At 40.6% G+C, this 21,103-nt stretch overlaps 1 protein-coding gene across 5 annotated transcripts in view; it reads right to left on the bottom strand.

Moving 5' to 3' along the window:
• The window catches only part of pard3bb (par-3 family cell polarity regulator beta b), a 205,111-nt gene extending 185,747 nt beyond the window's left edge, over positions 1–19,364 (bottom strand). Inside the window, exons 1-2 of one of the 5 annotated variants that reach the window (XM_019353173.2) lie at positions 18,234–19,364; positions 6,169–6,270 (exon numbers count right to left, since the gene is read on the bottom strand). In XM_019353173.2, coding sequence (XP_019208718.1) covers positions 6,169–6,270; positions 18,234–18,350 — 219 coding nt within the window. In that variant the 5' untranslated portion in view covers positions 18,351–19,364. The remainder of the gene's footprint in view (positions 1–6,168; positions 6,271–18,233) is intronic. The other 4 variants (XM_013270228.3, XM_019353170.2, XM_019353171.2 and 1 more) reach the window with 4 other exon arrangements.
• Positions 19,365–21,103: the final 1,739 nt, after the last annotated feature.

Raw genomic sequence — 21,103 nt, 5'->3', positions numbered from 1 at the left:
ATTAATTCCCCATTTCTGTGATTTGATTTGTTCTGGTTTTAACTTGAGTTTAGCTAAGACCAGTTTTATTTTTTAGGGTATTCAGCATCTGGGTTTCAAGTGTCACCTCTCTGTGCCCCTCTGTAAAAAGCCTCCACATACAGCAGAGAGTTATCGCTCATCAGATTTGGTCTGCGAGTGGCTGCTCTGTTATCTCGAGCCAGCAGGGCTGCTGGGCTTGACCCCAGGTTCATCTAATGAAAGCCTTTTCTACTCCACAAATGTGTTTCACATTGACATTTTCCTGAGCCTGCATCACTGACTTTGCTTTGATTATAGATTGGTTAGATGTTCTTAACTAGTGAAAATAATATATCTGGTAAAGGTATCTGTACTGGTACCACGTCTTGAATCTCACAAATTATGTTGGATATGTGGAATATCATTAGACCTACTGAGCTGGATGAAGTGTTAAAGCTAAAGTGTTCAAATATGGACCTTTCTTCTATCACTTCCAGCCCGTCCTAATCATATTTATCAACACATCTGTGAGGACAGCCAAGTTCAAATATATTTCTCTTCCCAAGTCTGATGTCGGCTTTCAAAGGTTAAGTGAATGAACCAAAAGGCCAACTACACACACAAAAACAGTGCTTAAGCAACCTTTGCCCCCTCAGCCCCCCACATAAACTGGCTGCTGGTGAGAATAATATTGACCTTCCACTAAAGAAAGCATTGCCGATTATTGCCTTCACACGCTGCACAAGTGTCATTTACTGGGCACCATTTTTATGTTTTTTTTACAGCCTAATCATTTAAAGTCTTCAGGAAATAAAACAGTTTCTTCAGTAAAATTAAATTATCTTTCTAGCTATACTAAATCATAAAATACAACAGAAAAGAGGTTTAGCATGATGAAGCCAAGTGAATCCTTAGCCTGTATCCGCCCCTCTCTTCTATGTGCAAACATGAGATGGATTCTTTATATAACATGACCTTAAAACAATGAATGCAACCTGCTTACAGGCCCAAGTCTTTGTCATCCAGCATGACGACACTGTAGCACCAAACTGGAAAACAAGCCTCCAGTTTTAACTGACTTGTGGTTTGCCAACATAAAGGACTCCAGCTGGTCCACACCGTGGTACAACGGTTCATCTAGAAGTGCTAAATACAGATTAATGCCAGGCTGTGTCCATATGTCTTTAGGTTGTGTGCATATTTGCTCCTCTTAGTCCTTCAAAAGGTTATACGAGTCATAAAATGTTCCTCCTGACCGCTATAGATGACTCAGGTGTCATTTCTTTATGCAGCCAGACATTCGCCATTATATAGTGATCACTGACGAGTTGTCTTGTGTGAGCATTGACAGGTGTATCCCGCAGTCCTTGAGAAGGGTGGAATGGCCGTAAACCTCTTCTTTCCTTAGGACCTCAGATATCAACCAGCAGCCAGACTGTGAGTTATATTTGATGGGGCTACGGCCTCATTGGTAAATTGCACAACGCTGACACATATATCAATCTACACTGACAGTCAACATATATTAACTGAGCGCCCTTCATATATGTGCATATGTTATGAACGCGAGCAGTCGATTTATCAGCTTGCAAAATTATACGACATCCTTTGTTATAACATCTGCAGATATTTAGAGTGCTAGCCGTCTGTGTAATAAATATCCTCCTTTCTGTTTTGATAGGGTAAAAGGGTACACGCTCATGAGGGGGTTTGAATGGGGATCCATTATAAAAGACACAATAATAAGCATGATAGGATGTGTGTTTCAGGGTGTGGGGAGTGGTTTCTCTGATCTTAAATCTTATTTGTCAGGGAAGCTAAATGTAGAGTGTGTGTGCATTCACCAAGTGTACGTGACATTAATGTCCCAGAACAAACATCAATATCATATGAGGCAACAGTGTTTCTCCCCCATCCATCCATTACCAGCTAACCTTTTAAACACACCCTAGGCCATGTAAGTCTGTTTCTGCATACCTCCGAGATGGAAAAAATACATTAGGAATTACACTTCCAGCAACATAGAAAATGCTGATGGGAATCCATATTTTCTGCTTACTTTTCATTTCCTTTGGCACAAAGCTGTGAGTGTGCTTGAAAAACAACGTGCAGGGGAGGCATTAGGGTAATGGAGAAAAAAGGCTGGAGTGAGAGGGTGTTGGATGGGGGGACTAAAGGTACATTTACCAACAATGCACAACAGTTAGCCCACATCACAGATCATTTATTTTATCTGGTATAGTATAATTTTCCTAAGAGGTGGATCCTGGGGGAGCACCATGTAAACGAGACTGTCCTCTATCAAGCTGTAGAATAATGAAAAAATACAGCAGTAAAATATTTTCTATGTTAATGCAAAGATAACGTGTCATCTGTATCCAAACACAGCAGCAGCATTAACTTGTAGGCTGAGTTTCTTTTTGTAAATTAGACCGAACCGCTACTCTATATTCCTCCTACAATGTTCAGTATACGGCGTTTGTTTTGTCATAAAATTGTGATGGTTCAGTACACCTAATTAAGCCAGATAAATACCGTCAGGCATTTTATTTCCAGATACTTGGGTTGGGAGGAAAATAATGCTAAATGAATTACACTCAGTTGTAGCACGCTTGCAGACTGAGCCTTAAAAGCTGGACAGATGTGCCGACCATATCTAGAGAGTTCCTCTTGACCACAAACACTCGCTCAGGCTCCTTTCTCACCACAGAGGTGACGTTTGATAATCCTAAAGATTCATCAACCCCAGACGCCATCACTGCGGTGGAGGCGTTTGCAATCACGATACGGTGGCGATTTAGGAGGGAAACAGTATCTGAGTATATTTCAGCCATTTTTTTTTTTTTTTTAAACTGTACTCCTGACCTCTTTCTTCAGCAGACCTCAAATATCTTTTATTTTCTTTGTGGTTTTAAACCTAAAGCCAGGCAGTCTGAGTCTGCCTACAGTAAAACACTCATCTGGGATTAGGAGCCATTTATTCATCTCAGCTCAGTAATACTATGACAGCCTCGCTTCAGAATCCAATGAATATTTCACACTTTCATTTCATATGCAATCTCTGGTGCTCAGGAGTGTGTATCGCCGAGTAGGATTCTGTACAGTTTATTTGTTTGCGTGTCTGTGTGTATGTGTACCATATGTGTGTTTTGGGGGCATTAGTGTGTTGCACTGTTTTCATCTCAGCTCTGAAATATATATTTTCTAGAAATCGCGCGCTTTAATACTTTACGTTTTGATGCGTTTTGCTGTCGTATTTGATGCCCTAAAATATGTCTTTGGCAGTTTCACTGCATTCGAAGTATGTTACCTACAAGCGTTGCTATCCTATTTGAGCGAATATGAGAGAAGAGAGCATCGAGGGACATGCTGAATAAAAATACAACACAGTCGTCAGATGTATTGTGCATCTTTAGGGATCGCCGTCACCAAGACATTCATTTACTTTCAGTAAATGATATCAACCATTAACTCAATGCTTCTCTCTAACTGCAGAATGAAAGACAACATTGAAACTGCTGTAACCCTGAGCTCTCTCAGGAAACAGGTGCTCGGGTGCTATGGTCTAGACAAAATCGAAGACACACCATCACAGCTATTTCTAACGTAGAGGAACTAATCATCACAGAACTCCACACTGTAACACCGGCACATTAAGCACCACAAACAAGTAGGCAAAAGCAGGACCAGTGCATGATGGACTGCAAATCTCACCAAAACCATGGCAACAGGCTCTCAGAACAATAATCTTCTAGGTCAGTTGCTGCTTTCCGGACTCTTTTATTGCTCCTGTCATTGAGTCATGCGGCCGTGCGCTGCGGCTCGGTGTGTCATGTAACCGCACCATTTTCACACAAGAGCTCATCAGGACGTTTCACTCAGGATGGAGGAACAATCCAGGCTTCATGAAATTCTAAAATGTCATGTGTGAATATCAATTCTTAGTAACAGACACAGTCACGAGTAACATTTCTTCAGGTCAGTCTTGGGCCACTTCATGCATGTAACCATGCACCAAAGCTGTTGGCATGCACACTGACCAATCAAGCTAAAAACCTTTAGCTATAGCTAGATTCTCAAAAACAAAACTACCCTTTTAAATGTAAAATAAGTGATTGTTTTGACATGAACAGAGGCACAAAAGCCTGAGTCTTAAATTAAGAGCAGTTCTTCCCACAGATTCTTACAGCCTCGAGAGAAATTGCTAACTACAGCAACTTTGTTCTTAATTAGTTCGGTGAATTTCCAACAAATCCTGCAGTATTTATACATGCTTAAAGGCATACAGTAGGATCCAAGGACAGGGAAACGCACTGTATCTGTACAATTTCTAGCCAGCAGGTTCTTCAACATTTTTAGCAGTGACCTAAATGAAAAATTCAGTTATCCATAGGACACAAGCTCATTAAAACATGTTGACACTGTTTTAATGTGCAGAGCCACCAAGAGAAGGGCTCCGGATTCATTTAAGGCTCTGAGCAATTATCCAACAGTCCTTACTGTAGGGGATGGGATTGATCACACTGTGTAATGCCAGATCTTTTAAAAAAAAGTATGAAAAACTTCAGCTTCCAAAGGGGTTAAATGACAAATGACATTCTTCAGGGGAAAAATAAGAATAAACAGGAATATATGGATTAAGTTTGCCTCAAGTCTCCAAACGTGAATTACTAATGATGCTGCCTGATGCTGAAGGCAAGTTAAAACCTTTACCTCTGAGTTTTGCTTAAGAGGCATTATTGTATCCAAGGGAGTGGCTTATATGCCACTGCAGCTCAATACTCTGCACACACATACAATGGCACACAATATACAAGACAAAGATCTCCACTTCAGCCTTTGCAACACTTTTGAGCAGACACACAGTATCATGTGCTCACTTACTTCTCTGTGTAATCAGCATAAAACTGTTGCATCAACTGCAGTCAGCATTCTGTTACTCGCTTTTGCATTTGGCACACACTCGCTCTCCGCGTGACCTAGCATCAAACCAAAGAGCGAAGAGAAATACACGGGACTGCCATGCACTGTTGCACTGCGCAAACCAAAGTGTATTCTATAGCTTTAGGGATACAGAAGGTCGACCTAAAGGCAGGTTGGACAATGACACATCTGTACATTTCCAAAAAACAAATTGCAGTGCAGACTTTCAGGTATAAAAGTATTAACTGTTTGAAGCTGCTCGTTTCAGAGGGTCAAAAGTAATTCGACAGCTTACTGAAGCAGTTTTATGGTGAGGCCAGATTACCACAACTAAGGTGGATGATGATTTCAGGAGGCTTCCTTTATGAAAGAAAAATGCTTTACCAACCTCTAACCAAGTCAAGAACACTCTGAAGGAGATGGCAGTCTGTATTCAAGAGGCACCTTCATGAATGTAAATAGAGACAGTTTACCACAAAGTGCAAACCACTGGTTACACACAACAACAAGAAAGCCAGACTTAGGCAGAAAACATTTAAAACCAAACTGTGCAATCCTGCAAAATCGTTTGTTATGGCCTGCCAGTGCAACTGTGCCACTAGTGTTATTAATGTTTGACTGCTGATAGACACAGCTGATCGCACAGCACTTCACAGTTCAAATGGATGAGAGCCCAAAGTAAACTGCAAGAGACACCCATGAGTTTCTGAAGGCAGTGAAATGACACAAGACCACCTGATCTGGACCTGACCGAGCAGAGTTTTTAGTACCTGAAGGGAAAACTGAATGCACAACAGCAACTGAAGGTGTGGAGAGAAGCTCAAGAGAGGAAGTATAGCATTTCATTGGATTTTGTTTTTAAATCCACAGCGATCGTATACAGAAGCAGATATACAAAAATTGTGGCAAATATTTATGGGCCAAAGTAAATACTGTGATTTTGTAACCGTGCACAGAACAATAGCTGCCTGGTGCGTGTCTGGGGTGGTCAGTTGCACATGCCAGTGTAATCTGCTGTGCTGGTCATTCAGGAAACAGGCTATTCCAGTTAAAGCTCACAAAAACTAACTTCACATATTGTTTTTCAGAGTTATTAATTAAGAAGCAGGGTTTCTGTTTTTTGGTTAAAATCAAATAAAAAACTCAAACCAGTCAGCTGTTCCAAAAAAATACAGCAATCTGTATAATCCCATAATCATACTTAAACAGAAACAATAGAATATATTCTGCAGAGGATGTACTTACCTTGTCTTTGTCTTCTACCAGATCACTGAGTATGTCGTCGGGGTCTAGAATCCCCCCATCACAGTATTCAACATGGTGCGTCCGGATGAAGAAATCTCCTTCCTACAACAAAGGACACAAATCAGCGACTTGTGAACAGACTTATCAACTAACCCCACAACTGCTTTTTAACACCTGCACACATTTCTAACAGAACACTTGTTTTGTTTTCCACATCAGGAATGACATTAGCCATCACAGACAGTGGAGTCTCAGTCGTGGTATTGTCGGACTGTTAACCACAACATGCTGGAAAACTATCCAACATTTTCTGTCAGAATCCTAAAATGGGCACACTTCAGTCTGAAGGATACGGACTGCTGTTAAATTACACATCACAGAGCACAGAAATGACTTGGAGTTCATCACTGTTGCATTCTTACGTTTCTTTAGGGATGTTTTTCTTTAGTTGTTCAGGGACAGCTGCCAAAATCTGATATTAAACCGGAGCTGAATTAAGCCTGAGATGTTACAGGTTGTGCTCTCTGTGCTGCAGACGTTAGGATGAATCGTCTCTCTTGTCAATCCAGAAGAGAGATCTCCCTCGTCCATCTTCAGAGGAAGGTCATATTGAAGCCCACACAGTCAAAACTAAACATGGAGAAGCTGCGTTCAGTTTCCAAGGTCCAAATCCAAGTCCCGGAAAACTCAAGTCTTCTCTGTTCCCAATGCATTTGTATTAAATTTACTTTTTGTTAAACCAACTTTATCTTTCTTGCACTATTACTGCACTGAAAATGTTCATCTTTTTTACATTTGTAAAAAATGTGTTTTTTGTTCTCTTTAAATCGTAATCATGCGTTTATTCCAACTTGATTTCTAAACTGCAATTTTTTGATATTTTTATCATAATGCGTTTTATTTCTCACGTATTTCTCACTTCTGCAACTTGAAGATTCCAAATAAATGAAAGTTCTCACACTAATTGTTTTAAATATCGGAAATGATCCCAGTTCGTCTGAACCTGTGCATTTGGTGCTCTATAAATAAACGTGAACTGGATTCAAACACCAGTGGTGTTGTCTGCACCGTAGGCATTAATTAATACATAACAGCACGGATACATGAATGTGGCTTGTATTGGAATCACACATTGGTCAAAAAGACTAGAAAGGCACTGTTGACCATCTGCTTCCTATAATAAAAACCCTCAGTTTTCCAAATTCAAACACAGAACAATGGAGAGAGGCTCTTTAATTTCACACAGCGACCAATAAGTTTCACATTAACATAGTAATAAATGAAAATTATTGTAATTCTTTGATGGACACCTACAAGAATCTACTGCACACCAACTCCTCATTTCTAAAGCCCTCGCTCTCCGACTCCCCTTCCCCTCAACTTTGGCCTCACCTTTGTTTCTTTGCTCCACACATCTCTCACGTCTTCCCCGAGGTGCCTTGTACAGATTACAGCTCTAGCTGGGCCCATTCTCTCTCCCTCCTCGCTCCCTTTCTCCGCCGTGTTGGGCCTGTGATTAATGACTTTGAAACTGTACTGGACAGCTGACTGCATAGAGCTGGTTGTTGAACAACATATTGAGACAACACACAAGCATGCACACACATACTCAAGACAAATCACACGCAGCCTAAGGAAAGGTGCGACTCCAAACACTACAGGGTGGTGCTCCAGTAAATCACTCTTTCAGGGTCAGATGCTCGTTAATGTTTTTCAAAAACTCGCATTAGAAAGATTTCGAGATCAGATGAGCCATTGTGTCCACGGGTATCACTGCAAGGGCAACATTTCTTTCTATCAGTGTCGACTGTGTACACTGTAATAATTAAAAAAGGTACATGTGCACACGTTTTCTACACGTCCAATTACAAAACACGCCATTTCAATGGCTATTCAACAATCTTTGTTGCACAAAGCTCCGACACTGAGACCATTTATGCTCTTCTATTGTCTGTAACTCTTCCTCCCTTCCTTCCAGCTGGAATTTATAGTATGACTCCGCTGTAACAATGACTTGGCTGAGACCCAGTGCAGATGCATGAGAGAGAGATTTTCAAATACTCGCTTTTATTTTCTTCTTTCCCCTTGAGCACTACCAATCAAGGCTTTGGAAAATGTTAACTCAAGGACACACACTGAGTGCGTGTGTTTGTGTAACTGCCTGCGCTTTAAATTTTGTTTATTAGTTCTAATGTCCAGCCCTCAATCAGTCATCGTCACACAAACACCGGGACGCCACACGAGCAATCGTACCTCGAGAAATAGGCGTGATGAGTTCAGCTTGTATTCTACTTCCTCACATCAGAAAACTAAGCCGGGCCTGCTCTCAGTGTGTGGGCTGATCCACACCACCCAAGTACAATTCACACAGAAGCCCTTATACTCCGCCTATAATTGTAACTAATCTATTAAAGCTCAACGAGTCATTCATCAAATTACAACAAACTAGCACAGATGGGTTTTTAAGCGTTTATTGCTGAAAACCCAAATCCATCATCTTTAAGTTATTATCGATTAAGCCCTTAAAAAAAACTCTGTTAATTAAAGTTACGCAGCCTCCAAATGTTCCAACGCTCACTCACCGCTCTGGTAGCTAAATTTTGTTCTCAACCACCTGACCTGCCAAGTTAGCTCATATTAAATATACCCCCACCAACGTCTACTAACTATTTTTTACTACCAAGGCAGAAATGGTTAGTCTGACACTGACAGCTTATTTTGCTCGTGTGTCTACTTGGATTCAGCAAATTGATGTTTCGAAGGTGGAAAACTTGATTTTCACAGAACACGGTCTGTAAATCTTTGAGCAAGCAAAGATCCTGTGCACAAACAGATTTACAGTGTAGTTTGTCTGTTTGCCAGCAGGATTACACAAACGGTACAAAGACAAATATCATTAAACTTTGTGAAAAGGTGCAAAAAAGGAAGACTGCCACATTAACACTGAATATTAACAAATAATCATGTGACTAGAGTCAGATGATATTTAACCTGACTAGTAAAGACTTATTTGCAAATTAGAATTTATTATTTCAGAACATGTAAAGTACTGAGAAAGTACCACATCAGGTCAAAGATGAAATACACCCAACCATAAATCTGACATTAATCAGCTGATTCTAATTAGATACAGAATCATTTCAGTGGTTTCTGAAGAGACTGAAATGACTTGTGTGTGATGTCAAATAGCTAAAATTGTTTCCTGGTCACATGATGACACGCACCATGCCGTCTTTCTCCAAGTTACATTGTTACATATTCAGTGGATCAGAACCTTTTTAATTTCAACTAATTGTTCACGAAACTAATCAGCAGACTAATCACTACAACAAGTGGGAAACACGTACTACACCCCCATTTTTTTCATTTCTAGCATATCCCTGTAACCTGGAAACACAATGAGAAACACACAGTGAAAACAGCCTCGTTCCTTCGGCGACCTGCTGCTGCTATGAGGTCATCAACGCCTGTTTGGCTTTCTCTGTTACAGTAGGCAAGCCGTACAGCTGTACCGACGAGAGATGAAGATTCTGAGAGATAAGCCGTGAGCACACTCGTCTAATCTGATAAAGTGTCAGCACCAAATCCTGTCCCTCCAACTCTAGCGGTTTTTAAACCCAGAGAGACTGGCAGATATAAGTTTAAAGATAAGAGTTGTAAACACGGCGATCAAATCCAAAAATCAGGGGGATTAGCACTTAATGCAGTGTTTTGCCTGAGTCTATTTCAGATAATCTTGGGTAATTTGGGATATTTGATTCTCGTGACATGATGTGGAAATGATTAATAGGTTGGAGTAAATTCCCTCCTGAGTGAAAACACTCTGTACCATCGCTCCCATTCTTATCTCTGAACAGTACGCCTTTTTAGTCTGCTGCTTAGCAAACGAGTCTGGTATGCACGCTGCTCTCAAACTGAAGGTCGTGCAAATGAGTGGACCTCGATAAACCACAGAGGTGTGATTGAAGAGTCACGCAGTGCAACATCCACACCACAGCTTCAGCTGAATACTCGCCCACATTCAGATCCTTATCCAGAACTGAGAGGTCTGAAATCATCACAGACGTCAAGAAGGAAATGTATGTATGTATTATATCATTTTATTATCGATAATTCTGTAAAGGCAGTGACTAATAGCAAAATAAACAATCTAAACTGAATCACCCCCCGACCTGCCTTGTGACCCTGCAACAGCATTCCGCACTTAAGATGGGCACAAGCTCACTTTTCAATCATCCAATTAAGCAAAGATACATTTATTGTCACGTTGTATAGAAAAATTCATGGTTTGGTTACACCAACTCGAACAGTGCGTTCAAACAAACCTTTCCGAGTCCTTTCTAAAAAGTCAGGCTCAATAAACACATTCCTGTGGTTTGTCTACAGAGGAGGAGGCACGTGTCTCCTCCCGGCCTCTCCCTCGCCCTCAGAAATAATTGCCTATGCCGTGGCATGGGGCCAGAATGTTTGTACGATTTTATCAGCTTGTTTGGCCACGCCTCATCAGCATTCCTATCCCGACTAATGAAACTACACTGTGCACCCACACTGGCAAGAACCCTTCCATACACATCCACCTGGAAATCCATATGCACAAGTGTATACACAGGAATAGTGTAAAAACACCACCAGCCCACAAACCCAACTGATTTCAGCTTTTAAAGCATAATATATGTATCATCTGGCTTCATCTATACCTTAGATTTCTTATCTTGGTCCAAATATGTGCAGTCACGTGGTTGTTTCTTTTATTTATTTATGTTTTATACATTTAGACAAGCAATGAAAGCAAGTAATGGTTCATGTATTATTTTAGTTTCACCGTGTCAGCCTGAAACTGATTTTAGAATAGAATCGAATAGAATGCCTTTATTGTCACTATATAGTTGTACAATGAGATACAGCACAGGAGCATTTGCTGATCCTACACGTTTATTTGCAACCTATATTTTGGACGTTTTTATTTCTGACACACACCCGGTGCAGGTCCAGTTTTTGAAAATGATTTTTGCCTTTACATCCAACCGCTATGACACCAACAGCTGCAAAGTTTCCTGCAGATCCAGATCTCCTTTTTTGGAGACTCATTTCTGCTTTGAGTGCTCAAACAGAGACGTCCATATGCTGTTTGCAGCTAACTGCTCTCACAGTGAATTTGCTAGACCATCCTCTACAAAGTGTCCACTCAGTTACAGTTGTTCAAGTAATTTGAAAATCCTTTTGAATGCTTTCCCAGACCCATATCCTTAGAACTTTTACTTTGTAGAACTAGTTTACTACATTAATGTATTACTGTATACACATCAGTCAGCCAATAAAGTTGTTCTGTATATTAGAAGACTTTGTTCCCCTTCTTTGTCCTCCGTGCCCCCCTGGTAGTAAGCCAGGTTGTGCTAGAAACCTGTACATTGCTGACTCACAGCCATCTGCAGTCTTAACTTGGAAGACCTTAGAAAACCATTCAGATCTTGGCAGGACAGCACAGGCTTTAAAAGCAAAGAGAACACCAGGACCTCAGTGTTATAGGCTTAACCTTTTAACAGCCACCTGCGACCTGTTGTAGCCAGTTCAAAGCATTTGAAAGTTTCACATAACGATGTTTTTTTTTTTTTTTCCCTTTTTCCCATTACTACACATGCTCGCATTGGTTAGATTCTTTATAATTCAACTGTTTACTTCATTTTACATGACGTGAAGACTCCAGCAACACTTAAAAGTAATAGGGAACAGCTTTATTAAGTGTAAGTGATCCCTATTACTGTAAGTGATCATCAGATCTTTGTCTTCTCCATGGAAGTAGGTGAAGTTGTGCAAGAAGAATTTGTTGCTATCAATCTACGATGAGCAGGGTATATAAAAGACAAAAAAACCCAGTGACAGCTCTGAACCTTTGAAGTGTCCAATCATGTGTTATTATCCACAGACCGCACGGGGGTCCACAGATCAAAGGAACGGTTATTAATATTTTTGTTTGTTTTATTCTTTGTAAATTATACCAAGGTTCAAATATTACTGATTAAATTTCATTGTTCACTGTTTGCCCACTTTGTTCAGAAAATAAAAAGAAAACTTCTCTCAATATGAAAAGCCGGTCAGCGTTGTCCATAATATTTGTTTGGCCTCCAAAATGCGAGTGTCCGAACACTGTCTCTGTTTTAGTAGGACAAGGACAGCCTGCTTGTGCCCATTATTGCCCTGGTATAATTAGCAGCAAGAGAAGCACGGCATCGGTGTTTGGAATAATGGTGAAAGGATTTAGAGGACTCAAAATGTTTCATTATGATTTCCAATGTCACAGAAATTATTTAAACCAATTCGCATAATTCGGCCATTGCAATGGAGATATTATAGAGGGTTTAGAGACACAAAATAAAGCTGCAATCTCCAGTAAAGTTTGCCCTAAAGGTCTGAAATTTCATATCAGTGTTTTCTAGATAAAGTCCCATTCATGCATTCTGGCTGTACAGTTAAAGAAAACTGGTCTCTCCTGTGCAGGATCTGTGTATTGGCATTAAACGTGGAACCTGTGTTTCTAATAAACGAAACAATAAAGGTACTTTTCCCATGGTGGGGATCTGCTTTTTATTTTGAAACTCTGACATGATTACAGAATGCTGAGTGTCATTTTTCTGGATTATACAGGCAACACCACCTGCATTTCACTTGTACTGGGACTCATAAACACACAGTCGCACACGTGTCTGTTTGGCCAAAGGCAATTAGGCTGATAACTTTCTGGCAACTCTCCACAAAAAACAACCTCCGCCTTCATCCCACCCTCTTCCTCTTCTCTCTGCTATCTTCAAATGCTTTTGTTCTGATTTCTTCAGATGGTTTATTAATCTCCTCACAGCCAACGCTCTACAAAAACCCTGCATATCACCATTTTTTCCACTTGATACAGTCATGCTCGGTGCTTCCATTCAATAATTTGCGCTAGCCCTCTATGATCATCCATCAACAGTGATAGCTCTATATTATGCTCTAGCTGTCAGCAGGCTTGTTTGCTCTGATAAATAATTAAAGATCACAGTGCTCTTAGATCACTGATATATTGAGTGAAGTGGATGACAGTTAATCTAATGATATCTGCTGAATAAAAACTTACAGACTAATTGACTAATCTGTGCTTTTCTCTTAAAAGCTAACTGGATTTACACTTTATCTACATGAGTGTCCTAAAGGCGTGCTACAGTTAACCAGTACTGTCAGGATCAGATACATTCACACTGCCCTAAGTCTACGAAAAATGTTTTAACTATAATAAATGGATACTATTTGAATGGTAAAAATACTTACTAGGCATACACTGGCACTTTTAAAAAAGACATAATCAAACCTCACTTGATTTTACAGAAGGGACGCCATCATGAGAATGTGTACGGTTCCCCCTCCTGATTTCTTTCTTTCTTTTTGCGTATTTGTCACACTTAAATGTTTCAGCTCAAACAATTTTTAATATTACACAAAGATAATCAGAGTAAATACAAAACACCTTTTTTTTTTCTTTTTAAACGCTGATTTCACTTCTTAAGGGAATAAAGTTATCCAAACCTACCTGCCCTGTGTGGGAAATAATTTCTCCCAATTCAACTGTGATTAACCACAGTTCAATTTCAGCAGCCGCGCCCGATTACTGGCACAAATGACTTAAATAGAAGCTGTCTGACAAAGTAAAGTAGACTAAAAGATCTCAAAAATCAACACATCGTGACACAATCTAAAGAAACACCTGATAAACTAAGTCAGTGTCTTGCTGTCATCAGTCTTAGGCTTCACAGGAGTGGCTGGCCTACCAAAATTACTCAAAGAGCGCGTCAACGACTCACCCAGGAGGTCACAGAAGAACCAGAACAACATGTAAAGAACTGCAGGCCTCGCTTGCCTTAGTCAAGGTCAGAGTTCATGACTCAACAATAAGAAAGAGACTGGGCAAAACTGGAGAGTTCAAAGAGAAAACCAATGCTGACCAAAAGAACACCAAGGCTCGTCTCACATCTGCCAAAAAAACAAAACAAAACATCTGGATGATCCACAAAACTTCTGGGAAAATATTCTGCGGACTGACGAGAAAAAAAGCTGAACTTTCTGGAAGGTTTGAGTCCCATTACATACTGCATTTCATAAAAAGAACATCAGAGCAACAGTCAAACATGGTGGTGGTGGTGTGATGGTCTGGGGCTGTTTTGTAGTGGTTTAAATCAGACTCAGATATTTTGGCATGACCTCAAACTGGTCATTCATGCTGGAAAACCCTCCAATGTGGCAGAATTACAACAGTTCTGTAAAGGACAGTGGAGCAGAATTCCTCCACAACAATGTGAAAGACTCATAAACACATAACTGTGTGTCCTCCTGCCAAGAGCGACACAACCAGTTATTAGGTTTAGGGGGAAATTGGTTTTTCACACGGGGCAGGTGTGTTATTGTTTAAATACCGCATTTTGTATTTACTCAGATTGTTGTTGTCTATTATTAAAATTTATTTGAAGCTCAGAAACATTTAGGTGCAAAAAACAAAGAAATCAGGAAGTGGGCAACAAACAGCAAACAGATCAGGCCAGAAAGAAAGGGGGGAAAACTATTCACTAAACACATGATAAACAATGCATCTACACTATAGGGATAAAAGAACCGGTTCACACTTCTTAATATAAGGTGTCTGTTGTTTTCAGTCCCGTTGCCACAGGTGTGTAATATCAGTCAGCTTTCAAAAGCAGCCTCATTCGAGCTCAGCAGTTTCAAGTCTGTTACTGTAACAAGTCAGTCTGTGAGTTTTCACCCCTTCCAAATATTCAAGATCAGCTGTGTTCAAACATCTTCTGGTATTATCATCAGCACAAAGTCTGTGCACCAGGAGCTTTATGAGATGGTTCACGATGACCGAGCAGCTCCTGTAATTATAACGTGAGGGTTCCACACAGTGTTTTTTATCTAATGCCCTTCATTCGGTGCTTTTCTTTACTCATTTTGCGAAACTATGCATTTACAGGGTGCTGGTTTAGTTCTGTGATTGAACAGACCACAAGACCAATCGCAGCAACCCAGGCTTGATTCTGACCCGACGCCGTTTGCAGCATGTCTTCCCCACTCTCCTTCTCTTCACTAAAAAAAACTAATAAAAGCCCCCAAAATAATAATAAAAACAGAATTTACGGCTTAGCATCAGTGTGGTGAACGAGTTCTAAAGCCACATCCAAAAACGTGTTAACCAAGCTAAATTAGGTACTTAGTGATGCGAGACCTGCCTTATCTTTAAAAAGAGCTTTAAACGAATTAGAAAAAGTTAGAAAAAAACCTTTAATGTATCAGTAAATAACAGTAGTTTCATATAAAAAGCAGCCATATCAAAGCCTTTTGTTTCTTCCATCCTCTCTGGGTGCACCCTGTGGGTTAAACCAATACGAGTTTTAATTCAGAGATGAATGTAAAACTAAAATGACCACAAACAGGATTAAATCCTCTCAGAAGCTCACCTTAAGACTACATTTCATGAAGCCCAACTCTTTTTCAGATCGCTCAAATGTAGCGCTAATGTCTGTGCTGTGCATTAGCTCCTCTTAAGCACCACTGTGGGAACACCTAACAAAGCAGCTGATAAATAGTACTGCCAGTATCAGTTAGCTACAGTGCATGCAGAAACACAAGATAATAAAATGCTTTTAATCCAAGCAGCATACTCTCTAAGTAGAGTGAAGCAGATAGGGAGGAAGGGGAAAGAGAGAATGCTACCAGTCTCTGTGACATAAAAATATGATTTGCCTGGCACTGGGAGGGAGGATTAGGGACTGGACTGCTGTACAACACACACAGATATCCTAGATTTTTAATCCCGAAACACGCTAACAGCCATAATTATACAGCTACAAGAGATTAGTGTTGCAGAAAAATGACTGAGTGACAACAAGAAAGTCAGAAAAACACACACAGAGAAAATACTTAGGAAGAAGAAGGAGACTTCAAATTCACACCCCCCAAGAAGCAGAACTGGAGTCTGATGTCAAAAGTTCTGAAAGGGAGGGTTGAAAAAATGAAGACAAACAACAGGACAATTACTGTGAAAATGATTAAGAGGAAAAATGGCTAAAACCATTTGAGGAGTACAAAGTGCAGCGCGAAGGTGGAAAGAGGAGGAGAGACTGAGACTTGCTGACAAAGGTGTGGGAGACAGCGGGAAAAGGGAAAGAAAACAGAGGAAGAAGAGAAGAGCAGGCCAAAACACACAGAGTGAGCATGTTCTTAGCAAAGAATTTCATTGACACATGCACCAAACAAAGACTTTAAACACTAACAGACCAAAGCAGCAGAGCAGGGAGGCACTCACATCTCAGCACACCTCAGATGTTCCTGCTCTAGCTTCATAGCACCGCGTTAGATCTATGCTGTAGCCTGCAGTCCACCTTCCCCGATATGTAACTACAGCAAAGCAGACCTCAACTGCTGTGTCAGGTCTGAGAAACACAGCATCCTTCCACAAGGATGATGCCTTTATAAAGCAAATAACTGTATTATTATTAAAACAAAGTCAGAGCTACTAAAAGGAGACTTGAGAGTCAGTTCTTCAGTGAACTGTTGCCTAAGATTTATTGACTCTAATTCCAGCATGATCGGCTCAATCAGACTCGTGATAGCAGAGCTAATGGAGACACAACAACATCACTCGCTACAGCGGGGATTCGAGACAGTACCATACATCACGCTTAAGAGCAAACAAACTACAGTCAAAACAGTGTAAACTGATCTTTACTGTGAAAATGAAAATAGGCCCTTTTCTTTGATTTATTCAAGGCATGTACCCGCATGAATCTTTTCTTCAGACACATTTACTTCTAGAGGTAGTCATCATCATAGCTTCCATTTTCTGAGCTGAAGATGGTGACAGTTCCTCTATCCATACCCTTCTAGTTCTAGCTGGAATGGGGCTATCTTCTAAAGAAGAGCTGCATGTGAGGGAGGAAGTGTTCAATGAGGAAGAACAGTTTAAACGAAAGGGACGCGACGGCTCAAGCTACGTGCACAGCAATATACAAGGTGAACAGGAGATTTACTTGTGTAAAAGATAAGAATGATAAATATGATGAAGGGGGCAAAACACACAGGAGGGTTGTGCAGTGAGGGGTAATATACGGACAGGTGGAAGCAGATTAAAAAGGAAAAAAGGTCCAGGGAGCAAAAAAAAAAAAAAAAAAAAAAAAAAAAAAAAAAAACACAGGACGGCATCTCTAGCACTCTCTCATATAAACCCACACACACACCTTCGACATCTCTCCCTCAATCACAGCTGAGACGATCCATCCATATGACTGCTGTGCCTTTTGAATAATGGACCCAATATGAAGCAAGTCACTGAGAAGATTTGGTTGTGTGATGGGGGTCATGGGGTTCCTGCCCTGAGAGCAGCGCCGGGAATCAACAGCAGTCATAAAGGAATCACAAGACGGAGTCATTTGCATTTTACACTCACAACTAAATTGGAAATGACTCTCGCCTGCTCCTGTCTGGACCATCACAATTCATATCAGATATGCTTTTAATTTTTTATACAGCAATTATGGAAAACTGGACCTCCATGGCTTTGTCTAATTTCCCAAGACTTTTAGATGTGAAAATCATATGGTCCTTTCATGATATAAAAATGACTGAGCTCTCGATTATTCTTTCATGACTTCAGGGGGAAAACCTCAAATGTTATGAAAGTGCTGTTTCATAAAAACTTATCTGTCTCCGAGTTCATGAAAATCTTAACACATTATTACAGAACTACTTCTTACAATAAATAATGGAGCTAACTGACAGCTCAAGGGTGAGATGGACTCGGAGAGAGATAAGGCAGCATTTGTTCGTGCTTTTTGTTCATTTTTCCCAAGCAGAGCGCTCGCTCTATGGGATATCACTGACAAAAACATATTTTTCTGCAGCTAAGATTTTTGCCACAGTCACAGTATAAAGATGTGCTGCGTTTAATGTGTGCAAGTGTTGAATAAAACAGTCACTTCTCGTGCCAAGACTGCTATCAGGCGTAATTGTAAAGACAGACAGGTGCTTTGCAAACTTCTCCACAGTACCTGCTCCAGGAGTTTTCTGTATCTCTGCGTGGCTTGCTGGATGAGGTCCCTCACGGTCCATCCCTCCTTGCATGGCACCACCACACCTGTCTGCCCAAATGTTACTGTCACCTTCATGATGGCTGCTCTCCACTTTATCCCAGATCCGAGCCCTCTGGATGCAGATGATGAGCAATGTTCATAACAATGCAGGAAGGCCTCCCGGAAAGACTTGACAAGAAGGCAAGGATGTCATCAAATACCAAAAATGTAAAAATACAGTACTGGCTGTAGGTGGCTTGAACAAAGCTGCATCCAAATAAAAGTTAGATTTCTAAAACCCAAACTGCTTTCCAGAACTCTCCACAGGCATTAGAGTCATTTTGTGATCTCAGTACATCCAGCTGCCTTCACATGCAAAGATAACCATGGCTGTCGCTCCTCAAGCACAGCTAAGGATACCACTCAGCAGGTCTGAACACAGCTTCCTGAAGCGTTAAAGTACTGCACTGTTACTGTTTGCATGATGGAGCTGAGCGGTGTGTCCTGTCATGCCTCACGGCGGCTTAACCGACTCTAGTTAACTTGTAATAAAGTTAGCTGTGTATCAGCTAGCTGCACTAGCCCCGGCTATGATAACAAACCCGGGGTGGACGCTTTCAGTCTGTCACAGCTCTTCGATCTCCACACGCTTCCTCCACTATCACAGATGCCGTGTTTCTACGTGTTTTACCAGTCAGAGAAAAGTTTATCCAAACTTTCACATAACAGCTAGCCGACGCTGGCTCCTTCGCTAGCTAACGTTAGCAACCTTAGCTGAACTTTGGAGGGAGGGATGCAGTCGGTCGGGCATCATTCCACAAGTTTTCCCTCTCCCAACTTTCCTTTTTTCCAAGCGGTCACTTGCATCCACTACATCCCGGACAGGCACGGTAAGAAGGCGGGGACGCAGTTGTGATATTCGGCGGTAAACTGGGGGTGTACTGGAGCAGGTAACGGAGCAGTAAAACTGTGTTTTGGAAAAGTTTTGAGATTCCTTCACTGCCGACCGCTCCTGACCAGTTCCTGACCAGCTCCTCCACCGCTTCACGCTGTTCACTTTCTTAAAGGGGAAGTGCTCCAGTTAATGCTGCAGCTGGGAGTAATGCACAGGGATCCAGATTCCGGTTGTAGCCTACAGTGTTAGGATGGTCAACTTATATTAACGAGTTAACCAGACCAGATGTTAGAGCAGCAGACTGCTAACCCGCAGGTTTCTGCTTTCTCTGATGCTGGCGTCCCTCATATTACTGCTTTTTATATGAACCCTGACAATAATGATAACAACAAGAGCACAAGCCTCTCTAAGGCAGCTCCCTCTCTGCAGTATTTACTTTTACATGACAGATGTTTACTTTGATTACTCAAACATTATGTAGGAGCAGGTAATCGATAACAGGTATTGATTTGTAATAACTGGACATGAAACACTTGAGTTTATATATGGTGTTATCCTACAGTGTATTTCTAACTAACTCGGCTTCGCTTTCTCTTGACAATACTTTCTTTAAAGGCATAACACACCTTTGGAGTCAGCTGTGAAATGTAAAAGTGAGGTTAAAGGTCAAATGCGACATGATATCTGGATGCAAACTACAATGTGATATTGAGAATCCCCATATACCTCTATCATTTCCTGAATGTTGGCAGTATAAACAAACACATTAGACTTTTAGCATCGCTTTAAAGATAAAAGAAAATTTATGAAAGTTTGACCTTATTTGACCTTAAAGGAGAGGTCAGAGGTTCAAGGTAACGTGATACTTAGAATCCACATATATACTGTATTTTTCCCTATATGCCTATATGTTGTCAATACAAACAGTAGCAGTAAGAAGTAAGTAAGTAAAATGTATTTATACAGCACTTTTTAAGACAGAGTAGTTTACAGGTAATATAAAAACATATCAGACAAAACAACATATTACACAAGAACATTACCCAAACGCCTGCATAAATATTTGAGTTTTCAACTGTTTTTTAAAAGAAGCCACAGAGTCCATGGTGCGTAGAGTGGGAGGTAAACTGGTTCACAGTATTGGTGCTAGGGTTTGGAAAGGGCGTCTCTGGAATAGCCATCAGACCACCATCAGTGGATCTAAGGATCCAGTTTGGAGAGCAAGGGTGAAGAAGCTCGATGATATGAGTGGGGGTCTCACCTCGTAAAGACATAAAAGAGTGAGTGATTTTAAACTGATATCTGAAAAAGCATAGTTTTAAATAGCTCTATATACCATTATTTGACCTTCAGTCTACTGACTTTGAAGCATTCAGTTCAATTCAATTCAATTTTATTTATACAGAATCCAAATCACAACATCAGTCGCCTCAAGGCACTTTATATTATAAGGTAGACCCTACAATAATACATACAGAGAAAAACCCAACAATCATATGACCCCCTATGAGCAAGCACTTTGGCGACAGTGGGAAGGAAAAAGTCCTTTTTAACAGGAAGAAACCTCCGGCAGAACCAGACTCAGGGAGGGGCGGGGCCATCTGCTGCAACCGGTTGGGGTGAGGTCAGAGGTCAATTTTGACATAATGTAAATCTTGATACGTCACTTTATATGTGTTGATAACACACACCACACTTGTAAAAGTCATAGTTTCTAAGTACGCTGACCTTGATGACCTCGGTGGACGTAAGAAAATTTTAATGGATTGTTAATCTACAGCCCTACAAAGTTTTATCAGAATTAATTCAAAACTTTTTGAGCTGTCACGTATGCAGATATTATGACACACATAACCTCCTTGCAAGAGGTAATAAAGTTAACTAGACTGGATGTTTGAACAGTAAGTAATCTAAAGACTTTTGGTTTGTCCTGGTGCAGATGCTAATCTGATCA

This window comes from Oreochromis niloticus, linkage group LG16 (assembly GCF_001858045.2).
Source record: "Oreochromis niloticus isolate F11D_XX linkage group LG16, O_niloticus_UMD_NMBU, whole genome shotgun sequence".
Lineage (NCBI taxonomy): Eukaryota > Metazoa > Chordata > Actinopteri > Cichliformes > Cichlidae > Oreochromis > Oreochromis niloticus.
The sequence above is the reverse complement of the archived record's forward strand: the minus strand, read 5'-3'. Positions and strand labels throughout refer to the sequence as shown.